We start from the raw sequence: 15,012 nt of genomic DNA, 5'->3' as shown, positions 1-15,012 counted from the left end.
AAATAATAAAAATTATTCTATTAATAAAATTCACAATTATAGTGAAATAGAAAAATACTAATATAGTTAAATAAAAACGAACAATCATAATATTCTGTAGCAGAAATCAAAGAAAATATCATTTTATCTTGTGAGTCTTACACTCACAATGGTTATAAGAAATCTTCAAACTTAACTAGTTTCCCTCGCAAATGACTATGAAATTTCTAAATTTAAAAATTTCGCCAACTTTTTTTTTGGTAAACATAGGATCGCCAAAATTTAAAATTATATATGTGTGTGTGAGGTTAATGTTATTCACATTGTACAAGATAATTTTATCACGTATACTGATATGAAAATATGGGGCCATATGAAGATAAAATAGAAATTAAGAATATATTCATGTGTTTTCTGTTTCTGTTTCCACCTTATCATATAAAGCAGTATTTTAAAACCCCACCCAGCCCTCCGGGTCAACCCCGACCCCTTTCCTCTGAGGGTTGGAATCACAAGTTGGACCCTAAACAAATCAATTTCACCGTTAGATCGATTATGTGGATCTAACAGTTATATTTATTTTCATCTATGTATGGTTATGATTCCTCATATTCACATTAAATATGAGGAATCATAATCATACAAAGGTAAAAATAAATATAAAAGCCACTGTTAGATATGAATAATAATGAGTCAAGAACATGCCAAAAAAATCTCAGTACAATCAGATGGTAGATGAAGGAGATGTCGAAGAATAATCAAAGATTGCTCTTTCTTATCTTAAATTAGCGTATTTTGTAAAATGATTATCTGCCTCTTTCCTTTACTCGTGACTAAATTCCATACTCTCTTATCATCAAAATGCTACTTACACACATTCAAAGTTATGGACCTCAAGACTAATTTTTTTATAAGGGGCTAAAGTGGGGACCATAGTCCTAGAATTGATCAAAGTTAGGGTTTAGGGTTTATGCTATTCACGCACGTTCAAAAGGCTGCTGAACATCTTGAATTGGGAACCCTAGCTTTCTTTATTGGGCTGGACTTGACTTTTAATTAAGTGGTTAAAGTCCAACTACAAAGACCAATGCCCTTTTTGGTGGCATCGGAAGCATGTGTCACTTTTCATTTAATTTGTATAGTGATGACGACGAGGGTGGTTGAAACAGGAATCTTTCAGACATTTTTCTCTGCTTCTCACCATTGAACAATTTTTACACACACTTTAAATATCAACAGAGTCATATCTTTCCTATGACTAGCTGACATAGGTACTACTGTCACTACATACACTCAATGTCTGCCACAGAGGATGCAGTGACATATTTAATGACTTTTTCTCACATGCATGATGCGACGACCATTTAATGCCCTTGTCCCTTTTAAATTTGATTTATATATTATTTTTGAATTTTGTGAGGGAATATATTCTCATTTTCCCTCGCAATTTGGGAGGGAATATATTCCCTCGTAAATTGCGAGGAAATTTGAGAGGGGATATATTTCCACGCAATTTGCGAGGGAAATTATGAAATTTTAGTCGCAATTTTTTGTCCTAGATCTTGCGAGGGAACTTCCGTCGCCAATATTTTCCCTCGCTAATTCCCATCACAGACTTATGATGTTTGCAAGGGATTTAATTTCCTCGCAAATTGCGACGGAAATGCAACTGATGTGCAAGGGATTCTGCGACGGTGTTGTAGTAACGGAAAATTTGCCTATTTTTCGTCTCAATTGTATTTCCCTTGAAAATTTCGTTGCAGTTTGCAAGTGAAATTTTTCCTCACAATTTTTCCTCGCTATTCGCAACTTTTCTAGTATGGCTCATTCACCTTGCCACCTTGAATCCAAAAAGTTACATATAATTTGATAGTTCTTCATAGTTATTATCTGTCATCTCTTTTAAATATTCCTTCGTATACTACATGTGAGATTGAAGTGTGCTTTAATTACATAATAAGATGTTCAATTATTTTTTTATTTTTTTGGAAATATTCCAATCGGTCCATTGCTTCGCAATTAATCCGATTCGGGGCGGGTCTAGGATTAAGATTTTAAACCCCTTCCAAAGGTGGTACTGGGGAGATTCGAACACATACTTTCATCCCCACCTGCATAGCTCTCATGCGCCAACTGAGCTGCCACTATTTGGTAGTTATTTTTTTGTTAATACAATGGTATGAAGTATGAAATCAGAATTATTTCATGCAACAATAAATATATTAGTTTTACAGTTTATTATAGTCAATTTTTTGGCGAGGTTGAACAGAAACTCCAAATCTATGGTCATGCTAGTAATATATTCAATTTTGGCAAGTTTTACATATTAGCAGTATTTCATTTTATCCAGATCAAACTTAGGCTCGTTTATAAAAGTATCAATCATCTTGAAAAGAAAAAAGTAATTATAGTATAATAAGTTTAGATTATTCGAAATAAGCAATCACAATATTAATTTATTATGCAATTAAAATAGTTAAATAATAAATATTTACAATATATATATATATATATGAGTTTATCATTTCTCAAGCTGCCGGGGATAACTTTATCTCCGGCTACTAAATCATAATCGTACAAATATGGATCAACGGTGATAAAAGAAGAGAGAAAAATGGAATCATAACCGTTCAAAGGTAAATCATTAAATATAAAGAAATAAATAATCAAAACGACGTAGTTTTGGGATGGCCGGAGATAAACTTATTTTAAGCAGGTTGAGAAATGTTTCTCTCTCTCTCTATATATATATATATATATATATATGGGGCAGGTTATTCTTACATTAGTGTAAGCATAAAAGTCGTACACCAAATCTTAATTATTGATTTGCTTATATCTAACGGCTCATATATCTAATAAATTAGAACTCTTATATATAAATAGTATCATCATCAATATTAAGAGTGTAACTTACACTGGTGTAAAATGATACTGATCCTATATATATAATTAAATGAACAGTTAGAATTTGGTGTCAAATTTCAAAGTTTGAAACCGATGTCAAAGGATCCTCTCCCGCACACACACAAATATATATATAGGGAAATGATCTGTTTACAAACTTTTTTTATAAATTACATTAAGTATGACCGGTTATACACTCTTGATTGAAGTATGATCGGTCTGACATAGTGTAGTTTGTAAACAAAATTTTTGTAAATATAATATTTCTCATTCATATATATATATATATATATATATATATATATATATATATATATAAAAAATAAATAAATATATTTTTTGGCTATATATATATATATATATATATATATAAAATTTTTAATTTTATTATTTTAAATAAAATATAATAAAAATTCTATGTGAACGTGATTCATTTCATCAGTGAGGAAAATGTCAAGCTTTACGTCTGTTGACTTTGGGAGCCTCGCCATTCATTAGAGGCACTGGCACATGTGGTGTTGTTTGTATAAACTATGTTGGAGATTTTGAAATCATCTGTTTCTTTCGCTCGTTATTATTATTATTATTATTTGCTTGAATAACGACGACCTTAGATCACGGATAAGAGAAACGGTGGTTCACAACCCGCAGCAACCATCGATAAACACTGACTAGAGATCACGTACCATTTAACCATCTCTCGAGCTGCATTGATGCTGTCTCTTTTATGTATCTAGGTAATTTTTATTTTTATTTTATTACGTGTCATGCTATCTTTGTAGTTCAATCAAAGATACATTGTCAATGTTGCTATTAGAAAAAGTATAAAAATATTATTTGTAATCTAATCTAAAATAATTAATATAATTAATATTCTAACTCATAATTATCCATTTATTTACTCATTACATGTTTGCTTACCTTTAAGCCAAACCATTAAGGTTATGTATGCTGATAAATAATACTAAAAAGCATCTATTTCGGTGATAATGTGATACGTAGCGCTGTCCAGTGATATCTATAAAAATATTAAAATTATTAATGAGTTCTTCTTTTGGTATTATAATACTTAAAGATGGCATTTTAGAAATTAGCAAACACCGTTTAAAGAAAAAGACATTGAGGATAAATAGAATAAAAAAAAAAAGTAAATACCTTTTTTTGATCTTCAGCAAATTTAACGATACCCGCTTTAGTCTCTAGCAAATAAATAGGCACATCGTGATTCCTAAGAAATTTAAAATGGAATCCACTAGGATTAGCCTAGTGGTGTGGGGTGTGTGTTAGGTGTTTGTAGTATAGTGGTGTGTGTTCAATTCTCATGTAATGCAAAAAAAAAAAAGAAATTTAAAATGGATCAATTTAGTTAAAATCGTAATCTCTCACGAATTCAAAAAAACTCATATTAGTCCCTCTAAAGGACTGAAATGGATTCATTTTGAATTTTTTAAAAATCACGATGAATCTTTTTATTTGCTAGGAATTAAAACGGGCATCGTACAATTTTCTGAAGACCAAAAAAAGTATTTACTCTAAAAAAAATTCCAACTAACGAATGTGAGGCGGCGAGAAAACAGACGGGAACAAAATGACAGAAAAAAAACATGAAGCAATAATAAGTATCCATGGTATGGTGTCAGTCCAAGTCAACTAAAGCATAAGCTGGCAACCAAAACCAACCAATCCTCAGACTTTTTCAGACTATTGGGTATTTCATTCATCAAAAGGCTAAAACAATGGCTTTGACCTGATTTTTAAGCCCCAACGTCCCTCAGATCAATAATAACCCTCCTTTGGGCCCACAACTCAGAAAAGGTCAATATCCCCCACTCAGCTTCAGATACTTTTCTCATCAGAAAAGGAAAAAAATATTTAAATAAACTTTTTTTTAATTTTTTTAATTTGCGTTTAGAGAGACCAAAATACCCTGTTTAGCGTTAGATCTTACATGCAATCTCACCTACATTTTGACGATAACAGGGAGGATTAGCGTGACAGTGCAGTCACCTAGCGGACCAAACCAGCCACTATCTTCTTCTTTTTTATTATTATTATTATTATTATTATTATTTTCTTTTCTTTTTCTCTCTTTGGCATCATTTGACCAGGGTACCGTATGACCCTCTTTATCAACGCTTCTTTGCAACTTTAACTCCTTTCATTTCCCTATGTTCGTTTTCTCTTTCTTTTGCAAATATGGCCGTGGAGCTCGTGATGGGGTACAGGAATGACAATTTTGTTGCTAAAGCAGAAGAGAATGCTGTTCAAGAAGCTGCGTCTGGGTTAGAGAGCGTGGAGAAGCTCATCAGGTTGCTATCACAGACTCAGCAACAACAACAACAACAACAATACCAATCCTCTTCAACTTCAAAGTCTTCCATGGAAATTGAGATGGACTGCAGAGCTGTCGCTGACGTGGCTGTTTCCAAGTTCAAGAAGGTGATTTCACTTCTGGGTCGAACCAGAACCGGTCATGCTCGCTTCAGAAGAGCCCCTTTGGTTAACCAAAACCCTGAAATACAACCACGTCCTGAACCAAGAGTCTATCATGCGACGCCGTTGCAGCAGATCCCACCACCAACCCTTCATCCGCACCAAGCTCACAGTTTGATCCACAAAAATGGGGCCATTATTGAGTCCAAGACAATTAATTTCTCCTATTCCTCTGCTGCCAATTCATTCATCTCGTCACTCACCGGCGACACCGACGCTAAACAACCATGCTCGTCGTCGCCGGCGACACCTTTTCAGATCACGAATATCTCTCAGGTTTCCTCGGCGGGAAAGCCTCCACTTTCCTCGTCTTCGTTGAAGAGAAAGTGTAGCTCTGAGAATTTGGGTTCTGGCAAGTGCGGCAGTTCCTCTAGCCGCTGTCATTGTTCAAAGAAGAGGTATGTCATGGGTCTTCGTTCAAAATCCCTTCTTCTTTTTTGTAACCCTTAAAAAAGTTTTTAAAAAAGACTATATTTTTTGATGTCTCGTTCTTAAGCATTCTGTTTTGGATTGTAGAAAAATGAGGTTGAAGAGGGTGGTGAGGGTACCAGCAATAAGCTTGAAGATTGCTGATATTCCACCTGATGATTATTCTTGGAGGAAGTACGGACAGAAACCCATTAAAGGATCCCCTCATCCTAGGTACGTTAATTATATTATAAGCAACCCCTTTTTCATCGAGTTATGATTTGAATCTACCAACTTAATTACGAGCATGTTTATTCTTGTATATACTAGCTAACTTGCTCGTTGACCCTTCAATTTCAATTTTTAAAATGGACCCATGTTTTTGTGACTCAATTGAACCCCCTTACTCTTTTTTGATTAGTTTCCCTTTTTCCATGATGGGCTAAATTTAGGAAAACCCTGCACGGTCTCTGTCCTTAACTCTTGAAATTTTATGCGATGTTGTCTTGAGTTTTTGAGTCGTTGTTGGAACAAAATTACAGGGGTTACTACAAGTGCAGCAGTGTCAGAGGGTGTCCAGCGCGCAAACACGTTGAGCGGGCTCTAGATGACCCAGCTATGCTGGTAGTTACCTATGAAAGCGAGCACAATCACTCCCTCTCTGCTTCCGAAGCTACTAATCTCATCCTAGAATCCTCTTAACTTACCTTCGTTTCCCATCACAAGTATATTCTCAGAGCTTGTACAATTGCAGCTTTAATCTCGAAGGAGATTGGTGGGTGTTCCATGTTCTTATTCCTTTATCTTTCTCGTTCTTTTCAAAGACTCGGACATTGGGAATCCATCACGATTATAATTTATTATAAAAAAAAAAAAGGTGAAGATGGTGGATTTGTTAACGGATTTAAATCCCAAAAAAAGAAAGAAAGAAGTGGGGTTTGATTCCTTTTTTTTTTTCCTATTTGATTGCTTTACCTGTGGTGCTTATCTTAGATGCCCATCATCTCTCAACTTTAATGGGGGAGTTTCGATGCTTTCTTTGAATTTTTTATTTCTTTTAAAAGAGTAAAGTGAAGGAAAAAGCAATGAATGAGACGGAGTCAAACAAGTGCACACACAAGAGGACGGACCTGTCGTGTTTAAGAAGGTTGACTAAAAGAGAGAGTTGTTGGGACTTGGCAGTTGCCAGTTGGGACGGCAAATTATAGTGAGTGAATGGTGAGTGAGTGACGGGTTTGGGATGGAAAGCGGGAAAACGGGAAAAAGAGAGTTTTTAATGCAATTTTTGTTGGACAGCTTGGCTTATAGGAAAAAAGTTGGCTCAGAGAGAGAGAGAGAGAGAGAGGGGTTGATGGTCTTGAAAGCCTCTTTACTCTTGTGGGAAAACCTAACCTCTTGCAAAGTCAAAAGAAGTGGGTGTGAAATTTATGTTTTAGCATTAAAGAGTCCTATCTCGTTGGCAAATTTGTTAATTTGCTTGCTTTGCCTTTACCTCAACGTCCATTTTGTTATGCATATGATATAGCCATATAGGCCCCCTTTTTTTTTTTTTTTGGTACATGCATATAGGTCCCTTTTACTCATTCATCGATTTCACTATTTACACGAATACGGCTTTTTCAATCATATATATATATATATATATATATATATATATTTTTTTTTTTTTTTTTGTAATACCATATATTTTAAATACGGTTCCTCCGTCTTATATTCTTACCGTACTTTCTCGCAGTCCAAGGTATATAGTTGCTTGCATTTAAATTATTTTCATATGATAAGTTGTGGGTTCATTTTTATGCCACCGATTTATAGATCCTTACCCAACCAACGTATAATTTGATTGTGTGACATTTTTAAAAAATATTTCAAGTGGCTGCTATCTTTTATTTGAGGAGGTTTACAATCACGTTGGATAAAAAATCAAAATTTAATTAACACCTTTCATTTAATGCTATTTCATTATTGATGATTTGATAATAATAAAAAAGTTGTAAATATTATAATTAAAATATTATGCATTCAATGATATAATATAAAACAAAGTAAGTCTCTTAATCCAAGAAATATTTAAAAAATTCTCAACATTTTTTTATCTATATAAAGCTGGCAATTCAGGTGAATATAAATACGAAAACACTCAACATGAATACAATCTTCATACTTGTGTATATAGTGTAACGCCTGGTAACTTGCAAGGATCAACGACTGTCTCCACACACTAACACGAGACTTTTCAGCGTGCTTTGTCCTCACTCGCTCACTTCCCGGGAAAACTTACCAATTAATTCTTATAAGTCATTCCCAACTGTACCGTCTCATACCAGCACAGTCTCTGGAATCCCTCTCTTTCGGGTGTTAATTGGATTCATTCATGTACCCCCGTCCCTAGAAGCCTGCCAGGAGCCGCTCCTTGTCCGTGCCCTTACGCACCGGCGATCACTCCCCGCCCTCATCAGGGCCCGGGATGTTACATGCCCACCAGCTTCCGCCTAGTTCGTCCTCGGACCACACCGTACTGGATGAGAGGCCCTGCTCTGATACCACTTGTAACGTCTGGCAACTTGCAAGGATCATCGATTGTCCCCACACACTAACACGAGACTTTTCAGCGTGCTTTGTCCTCACTCGCACACTTCCGAGGAAAACTTCCCAGGAGGTCACCCATCCCTGAATTGCTCCAAGTCAAGCACGCTTAACTGTGGAGTTCTTCCGATACGGGCTACCGAAAAGTAGATGCATCTTGTTAGTATAGGTAGTACCAATTAATTCTTATAAGTCATTCCCAACTGTACCGTCACATACCAGCACAGTCTCTGGAATCCCTCTCTTTCGGGTGTTGATTGGATTCATTCATGTACCCCGTCCCTAGAAGCCTGCCAGGAGCCGCTTCTTGTCCGTGCCCTTGCGCACCGGCAATCACTCCCCGCCCTCGTCAGCGCTCGGGATGTTACACATAGCACATCCTATCTACTTACAAGGTGATTCACACACGCACCATTTATTCATACTATCAGACTTTGGCCTAAGGTGTTGGACTTCTCATTACCTTCGAAATTATGTCGATATTATTCATCTGACAGCCTGTTGGTTTAATTATCTGAAGGATTCTTTAATTATGATATAAGGATATGTCCGTCAAGACATATAAAATATTCCAGGATGCAAATTCAATATAAGTTGTTGATACTAAAAAATAGAATTATTTATTAGAGCTCTGCCAATCTCATTTGTAATTAAACGATGAAAATTATTGTTATATCGGCAATATGACATTATCACGGTCAGCATCACCTCGATGATACTTGTAATATTTCAAAATTGATAGACTAACTTATTCTTGGCATTTTGTTTCCTATTTGAATTACACCTCTATATGTTGGTTTGCCAATGTCTTATAATTATATATGCTTATCAGTCTTTTATATCCATAACTTAATTTAGACTGTGATGGAAATAATGTTAACCTAGTGAGTGGGTGCATTAATAATTTGATTATATAGCATGAAACTCGAGTCATAACAGAAATTAAGTATTACTTGAAACTTGAAAGCACACCCACATGCAAATATACATTATTTGCAAAAATCACAATTTGCAATTTTTATTTTATTGCGATATAGTTCATTTGTACTTCCTTTGCATGTATCTTGTTATAGTCAAGCCCATACTCCAGAGATCATCTGAGAGTTGTTGAAACCTCTTTTACTAGGCCATCTCGATCACTAGCGGTTATTTAGGCTATTAATAGTCACCTCGGCTGTCAATAAGGTTGATTGTGTGAAAGCAGACTTACGATTCTTTCTTAAACCTCTTGTATTTTCTTTTGATTATAGTTGGTTTATAAATACTCTATCAATTAATGGATGATATGTTATTTGCAAGCTTGCTTGTTTCATGTTTTTAAGGATGCAATACATTTGCCAACATCATAATTCAACGACAAAGCAATCACAATCTGATTAGAAGCATCAAGCCTCATGCTCTTCCGAAACCATGGGCACCCGAGTTCAACAATGAATCGGGGGCATTAAGTCTCGTGTTTTTCCGAGACCATAGGCACCCGAGCTCAACATTGAACCGCGAACATCAAGTTCAATGCTTTCCTAGATCATGGGCACCCGAGTTCAATATTGAACCGAGAGCAATAAAGTCTCATGCCCTTCCGAGACCATGGGTACCCATGTCCTTCCTGGGTCCGGCACATAAGTCCTTATGATTTTGAAAGATCCTAACCAGCGTGCAAAACATCATGACATAGGGTTTCTCATATCCTACTCAGGTGTGCAGTAAATAATTATTTCTCTAAATTATTATAGGTCTAAGCCGTCATTATGAGATATCACCTGTAACTTCAGACTTGGAAGTAATTACAAAGCCGTAGAAGACTATGAGCAGCGAGCAACCAGACAAAGCATCCTGAAAATCAAAAAAGTCACGAAGTCGAATTTTCTTGGCATTCTTTTGCACAATAGTTAACACCATTTGATAGGCACAAGGGCTTTACTTTTACCCCGACATTCTGACTTCGCGCAATGCCTGACTGGGGGGCTTATGTTATGGACTAGTTAAATGGTGCAAACTTCCCCTTCCTACTACATGATATGCACTAAGCATCTCGCTCCACTACTCTATCAACTTTCACCACTAAACACAACCACCTACTAATCACACCATGACACCACTAGTCACTTGCTAAACCACCGCTATGTCCATAACCTCATTAACTGCTAATGCGCTTCATCTATATATGCCTCCTATAGTAAATGAGGAAATAAGTTTTTCAGTATTTTTAAGGCTTGCCACCATGACTACAATCTTTACACTTGTGTCCAAAACACATCCCACCTACTAAGCAGGTGATTCACACATACAACCCTTATTTATTCCATTGAACTCTGGCTTGAGGTGTTGGACTTCTCATTGTCAGTTGTCTCTACCATAAGCTCCGCAAACATTATAAGCTCCTTAGCTGGACCTTGATATTCACCTCCGAACAAATCGGACAAAAGAGCTTGATAATAAAAGGAAATGATACGAGTCTTGATTTGAAGTGTATGAGAATAAAAACAAATATATATTAGATGATTTCCCTTTATTTATTTTTGTTTCATTTTTGGATAATTCTGTTCCTTTGAGATAGCCAGCTAGTAAGTAGACCCCACCTTCCACCCAATCAATTTATGTGGTTGAAAGCCCAAACCAATAATTACTCCTCTCGGGTTTTTGACAAGCCCAAGCCTAGTGCAACATCGACATCCCTTGAGTTCACTAGGCTGTCTTGGTGAGAAAGACAAAAGGGACTTTTCAAAAATAGCAAATAATGTTTCTCATGTTGTAAGAGATCATTTTTATTTCCTGCACATACAAAAAAGTACGTAGGGTTCATACTTTTTGTCTCTTTCTTTTCTTCACAACTTCACATGACCCTACATGGGGCCCACATACTTTTATCTGTCTATAGGAGATAAAATTAGCTTATATAAACATGAGAAATATTATACTTACAACTTTTTTTTTTACAACTTCTTACAACCATATCTTAACACCGTTGATTTCCGTCAATCAATGGTTATCATTTATTGTGAATTAATAATTAATGAGTTTAATTTGCGAAAATAATAACCGTTGATTGACGGAAATCAATTGTGTTAAAATATGATTGTAAGAGATTATAATTTTTTTTTTTTTGTAAATATAACCTTTTTCTATAAACATTAATCCCATAACAATAATAAGGCATTTGGTACACTGAAGACCGAAACAAATGTAAAAAGCTTTAAACAGAATATCGCGTTTGCTATATTAGATTTTATAAATAATTAAAATAATTAATATGAGATTTGAAATACTCCCTAATTAGTATTTTAAAATACTCAAACGAATTAATAAAAAAAAATTGTCAATGAATATCTCAAGAATATTAATTAAATACTATTTACACTTTTTTTAATTAATTTTAAAAACATTAGATCTTATGTATACTTCTTATGTAATAAACAATTTTTTTTTATTTTTAATAATTTTACTTTTATTGTTAAATAAATTTCATAATAATAAAAGAAGAGATGGGGAAAAGAAAAAAGCAAATGTCACGTGATGGCGTGTGGGGCAGGGTGGCGTGATTCTCACGCGAGGTTAGGAAGGCAAATTTTGAATCGGAAAACAGAGAAAGCAGTGCATAACAGTGGGATAAAAGAAATTTGGTTGGGTAGAGGCTGCAAAGGCAGAGAGAGAGAGAGAGAGAGGTAAGTGTTTGTGTTTATCGAATTGAAAAGGAAAGGAGAGGAGAGGAGAGGCAATCTTGCTTCTTCTTGGGATATATAGAGAGAGAGAGAGATGTCTGGTATTGCTCGTGGACGCCTTGCCGAGGAGCGAAAGTCATGGCGTAAGAACCATCCACACGTTCGTACAAACCCTCCACTCTCTGCTTCTCATTCACTTATATTTTGTCAATTTCATCTTCTTCTTTTTCTTACAATCCATTTTCTTCTTTTTCTCTCAATTTAGGGTTTCGTTGCCAAGCCCGAGACTCTTCCTGATGGCACCGTCAATTTGATGGTCTGGCATTGCACTATTCCTGGCAAGGCTGCGGTGCGTTCTTTTCCTTTTTACATCTCTTTTCTGCACGCTTGCCCTTCTCTTTGTATCTGCTGTCTCTTTCAATGTATCCGAATTCACCCACTTCAGACATTTTCAATTGATTCTTTGCTTTGATCTTCAATGCTTGCATACCCCTGGGTTAAAATCAGTGATTACATTACAAGTTGTATCTGTATTATCAATTTTCTATGTCACTGTTTGCTATGTATTCTTTTGCTTATAGAAAAACTCGGGTTGCTGTCTATGCCTTAAATTACGTGAATGAAGATGAAACCGGGCAACGAAGTTGATTTTTTATTATTTTGGCCTTTTTATTTATTTATTTTTTCTGTTTCTTAATTATTTTTTCCCAATAATTAGTTTGGGTTTAAGGGCTATTAGTATCATCTTCATAATAGAGGAGCAAAGTTGGGGGGAAGGGGTTGGGGAGGAAGACGAGGAATGGAAGGAAACTAGAGGGCTTGAGCTTTACCATTCATGAGTTTTAGACCTATGAAGCACAATTAATGATTCTAGGTATGTATTGGGACTTTTGTGTGCATAAGGGCCTAGACGTGATGGCAGATGCATTTCTTACCAATGTTGATGGAATTAGTGATGGAATGGAACGGACGGCAGAATTGTAAAGTTGTAGCCTTGTAGGCCTTATGGTTTAAGGATGGTAAGATTGTAAGAAATTTTCTAGTTGTATAATGCTTCAAGCATAGGCCCTATATTCAACTTTAAGGTATACTGGTTAACAGTCAACGTGGTATATTGGAAAGAGTAATACCATTCCCCCCCTTTGAGGGGATTTTTATGCCTTTTTTTTTCCATTACTTGAGTCATTGGGTGGAAAATAGGATTTTGTGTTATTTAGATTTGCTTCTTGGCTCATGCCTTTGAATTTTTTTTTTTAATATGCTTATTCTCTAATTGGCATTCTCTCTCTCCTGGGATGTCCTTCTGCTTCTTATCTTTGGCATGAGATTGGAGGAGTTTTCAAGTTAAAATTTTATTTATCCGCTAAAATATTTTGGATTAGCTTTGGATTAGTTCAATACATAATCAACAATATGTTGGAACGTGATCTATTCAACCATAAAACAAATGGGAGATCAAGGAACATAAGTGCCAAAGTGCTCAATATCGATCTTTTTAGTTCTTTTGCATTTAACATAGATGTGGTCATGGAAATTACTCAAATATTTTATCGTTGAAAGCTTATATCAATGAATCAATTAGTTCCCTGACTTCATAGCCTTGGATTAGATTTGCAAATGAATGAGCAATTGTTTCAATAGCAGGCACTGTTATTTACTTTATGGTAATTATTCTGCATGTCATTTGCCGCAGACTGATTGGGAGGGTGGCTTTTTCCCACTTACAATGCACTTCAGTGAAGACTACCCTAGCAAGCCTCCAAAGTGTAAATTCCCTCAAGGTTTCTTCCACCCTAATGTTTATCCATCTGGAACTGTTTGCTTGTCTATACTTAATGAGGATAGTGTAAGTATGATTCTCTTGGTAATTGCTTGACTGTTTGAAACTAGTATAATGTGATTTTACATGCTTCTGAAAGAATGGAATTATAGAATTATTCTTATATTTAGGGGTGGAGACCAGCTATAACAGTGAAGCAAATTCTTGTGGGCATCCAAGACCTGCTTGATCAGCCAAATCCTGCTGACCCTGCCCAGACAGAAGGCTATCATATGTTCATCCAGGTAGCTAACACCTGAAAAATCATACATTTTCCACTGAAAACCCTATAACCAAAGTCATTCTCAAAGAGTACAAATCATTTGGCATATTTAGCCAAGGCAAAGTGGGTGTGGCGGTAATTTCTTTTTGAGGTTTCCATATATGCATCGCCTGCACCCTAAGAATTGTTGATATGTTTGCTCTCCAAGTTGAACCTTTGGTCGTTGAACTTAGTGTAATAAGCGTAGGTGCTGAGACATGGTTATATGATATGTAATTTTTAATGGCAATCTTTATTGCCCATTTTGGTGGGGCTGCAGATTTTCCTTTCTTATTATCAAAGGTGTGTCCTTACATGATGATATTTTATGCAGGATGTAGCTGAGTATAAGAAAAGGGTCCGGCAGCAGGCAAAGCAATACCCACCTCTTGTCTAGTGCTATATATATCTTCTCACTAGGAACTATTCTAGTATGGTAGATGTTGTCTGCTATTTCTTGTTGTGTGTTAAAACTGTTCTGTGATTGTTGGCTGCCACAATATGAAGACTCCGTGGTTTTAAGTTTTTTAACTATTTCTGCTTACTCTCAGGTCTGGATAACGTGTTAATATATAACAATGTGAAAGTCAACCAATAATACTTGTTGGCGACACTTGCTGTGCCTGATGATCGCTGGTACATTTCTATATGAATGGATAATTTTAAGTGTTGAGTTATATGACATTATAACTGCTTCTCTGGAACTTTTTTTTTTCTCTCTTCTATTCTGAATTTGTTGTTTCCATTCTAGAGATTAAACATACACCTATTCCCCAATTGATTTGTCAATTGACACCTTTACCCATGTCCCATGGCAGCATAAGTTATCACTGAAAATTTTGCTTCCTAGGTGATGATGGAGCATTTTCCTCTAACAATGTGCTTCAGTGGCATGTGCT

At 35.6% G+C, this 15,012-nt stretch overlaps 2 protein-coding genes across 2 annotated transcripts; both read left to right on the top strand.

Annotated features, from left to right (window-relative positions):
* Nucleotides 1-4,844: 4,844 nt before the first annotated feature.
* LOC133287559 (probable WRKY transcription factor 15) lies at nucleotides 4,845-6,803 on the top strand. Its single transcript, XM_061485192.1, has 3 exons — nucleotides 4,845-5,777; nucleotides 5,896-6,021; nucleotides 6,330-6,803. The coding sequence occupies exons 1-3, from the start codon at nucleotides 5,083-5,085 to the stop codon at nucleotides 6,487-6,489; spliced, it is 981 nt and encodes a 326-aa protein (XP_061341176.1). The 5' UTR covers nucleotides 4,845-5,082; the 3' UTR covers nucleotides 6,490-6,803.
* A 5,171-nt stretch (nucleotides 6,804-11,974) lies between these two features.
* Nucleotides 11,975-14,873, top strand: LOC133287785 (SUMO-conjugating enzyme SCE1-like). The gene is made up of 5 exons (XM_061485464.1): nucleotides 11,975-12,192; nucleotides 12,298-12,381; nucleotides 13,726-13,878; nucleotides 13,983-14,096; nucleotides 14,448-14,873. The coding sequence occupies exons 1-5, from the start codon at nucleotides 12,127-12,129 to the stop codon at nucleotides 14,508-14,510; spliced, it is 480 nt and encodes a 159-aa protein (XP_061341448.1). The 5' UTR covers nucleotides 11,975-12,126; the 3' UTR covers nucleotides 14,511-14,873.
* The last annotated feature ends 139 nt before the right edge of the window (nucleotides 14,874-15,012 follow it).

Source organism: Gastrolobium bilobum, unplaced genomic scaffold (assembly GCF_033153095.1).
Source record: "Gastrolobium bilobum isolate Gb01-03AN ecotype WA unplaced genomic scaffold, APGP_CSIRO_Gbil_v1 utg2810, whole genome shotgun sequence".
NCBI classification, from domain to species: domain Eukaryota; kingdom Viridiplantae; phylum Streptophyta; class Magnoliopsida; order Fabales; family Fabaceae; genus Gastrolobium; species Gastrolobium bilobum.
This window is presented reverse-complemented; position numbering and strand designations above follow the sequence as displayed.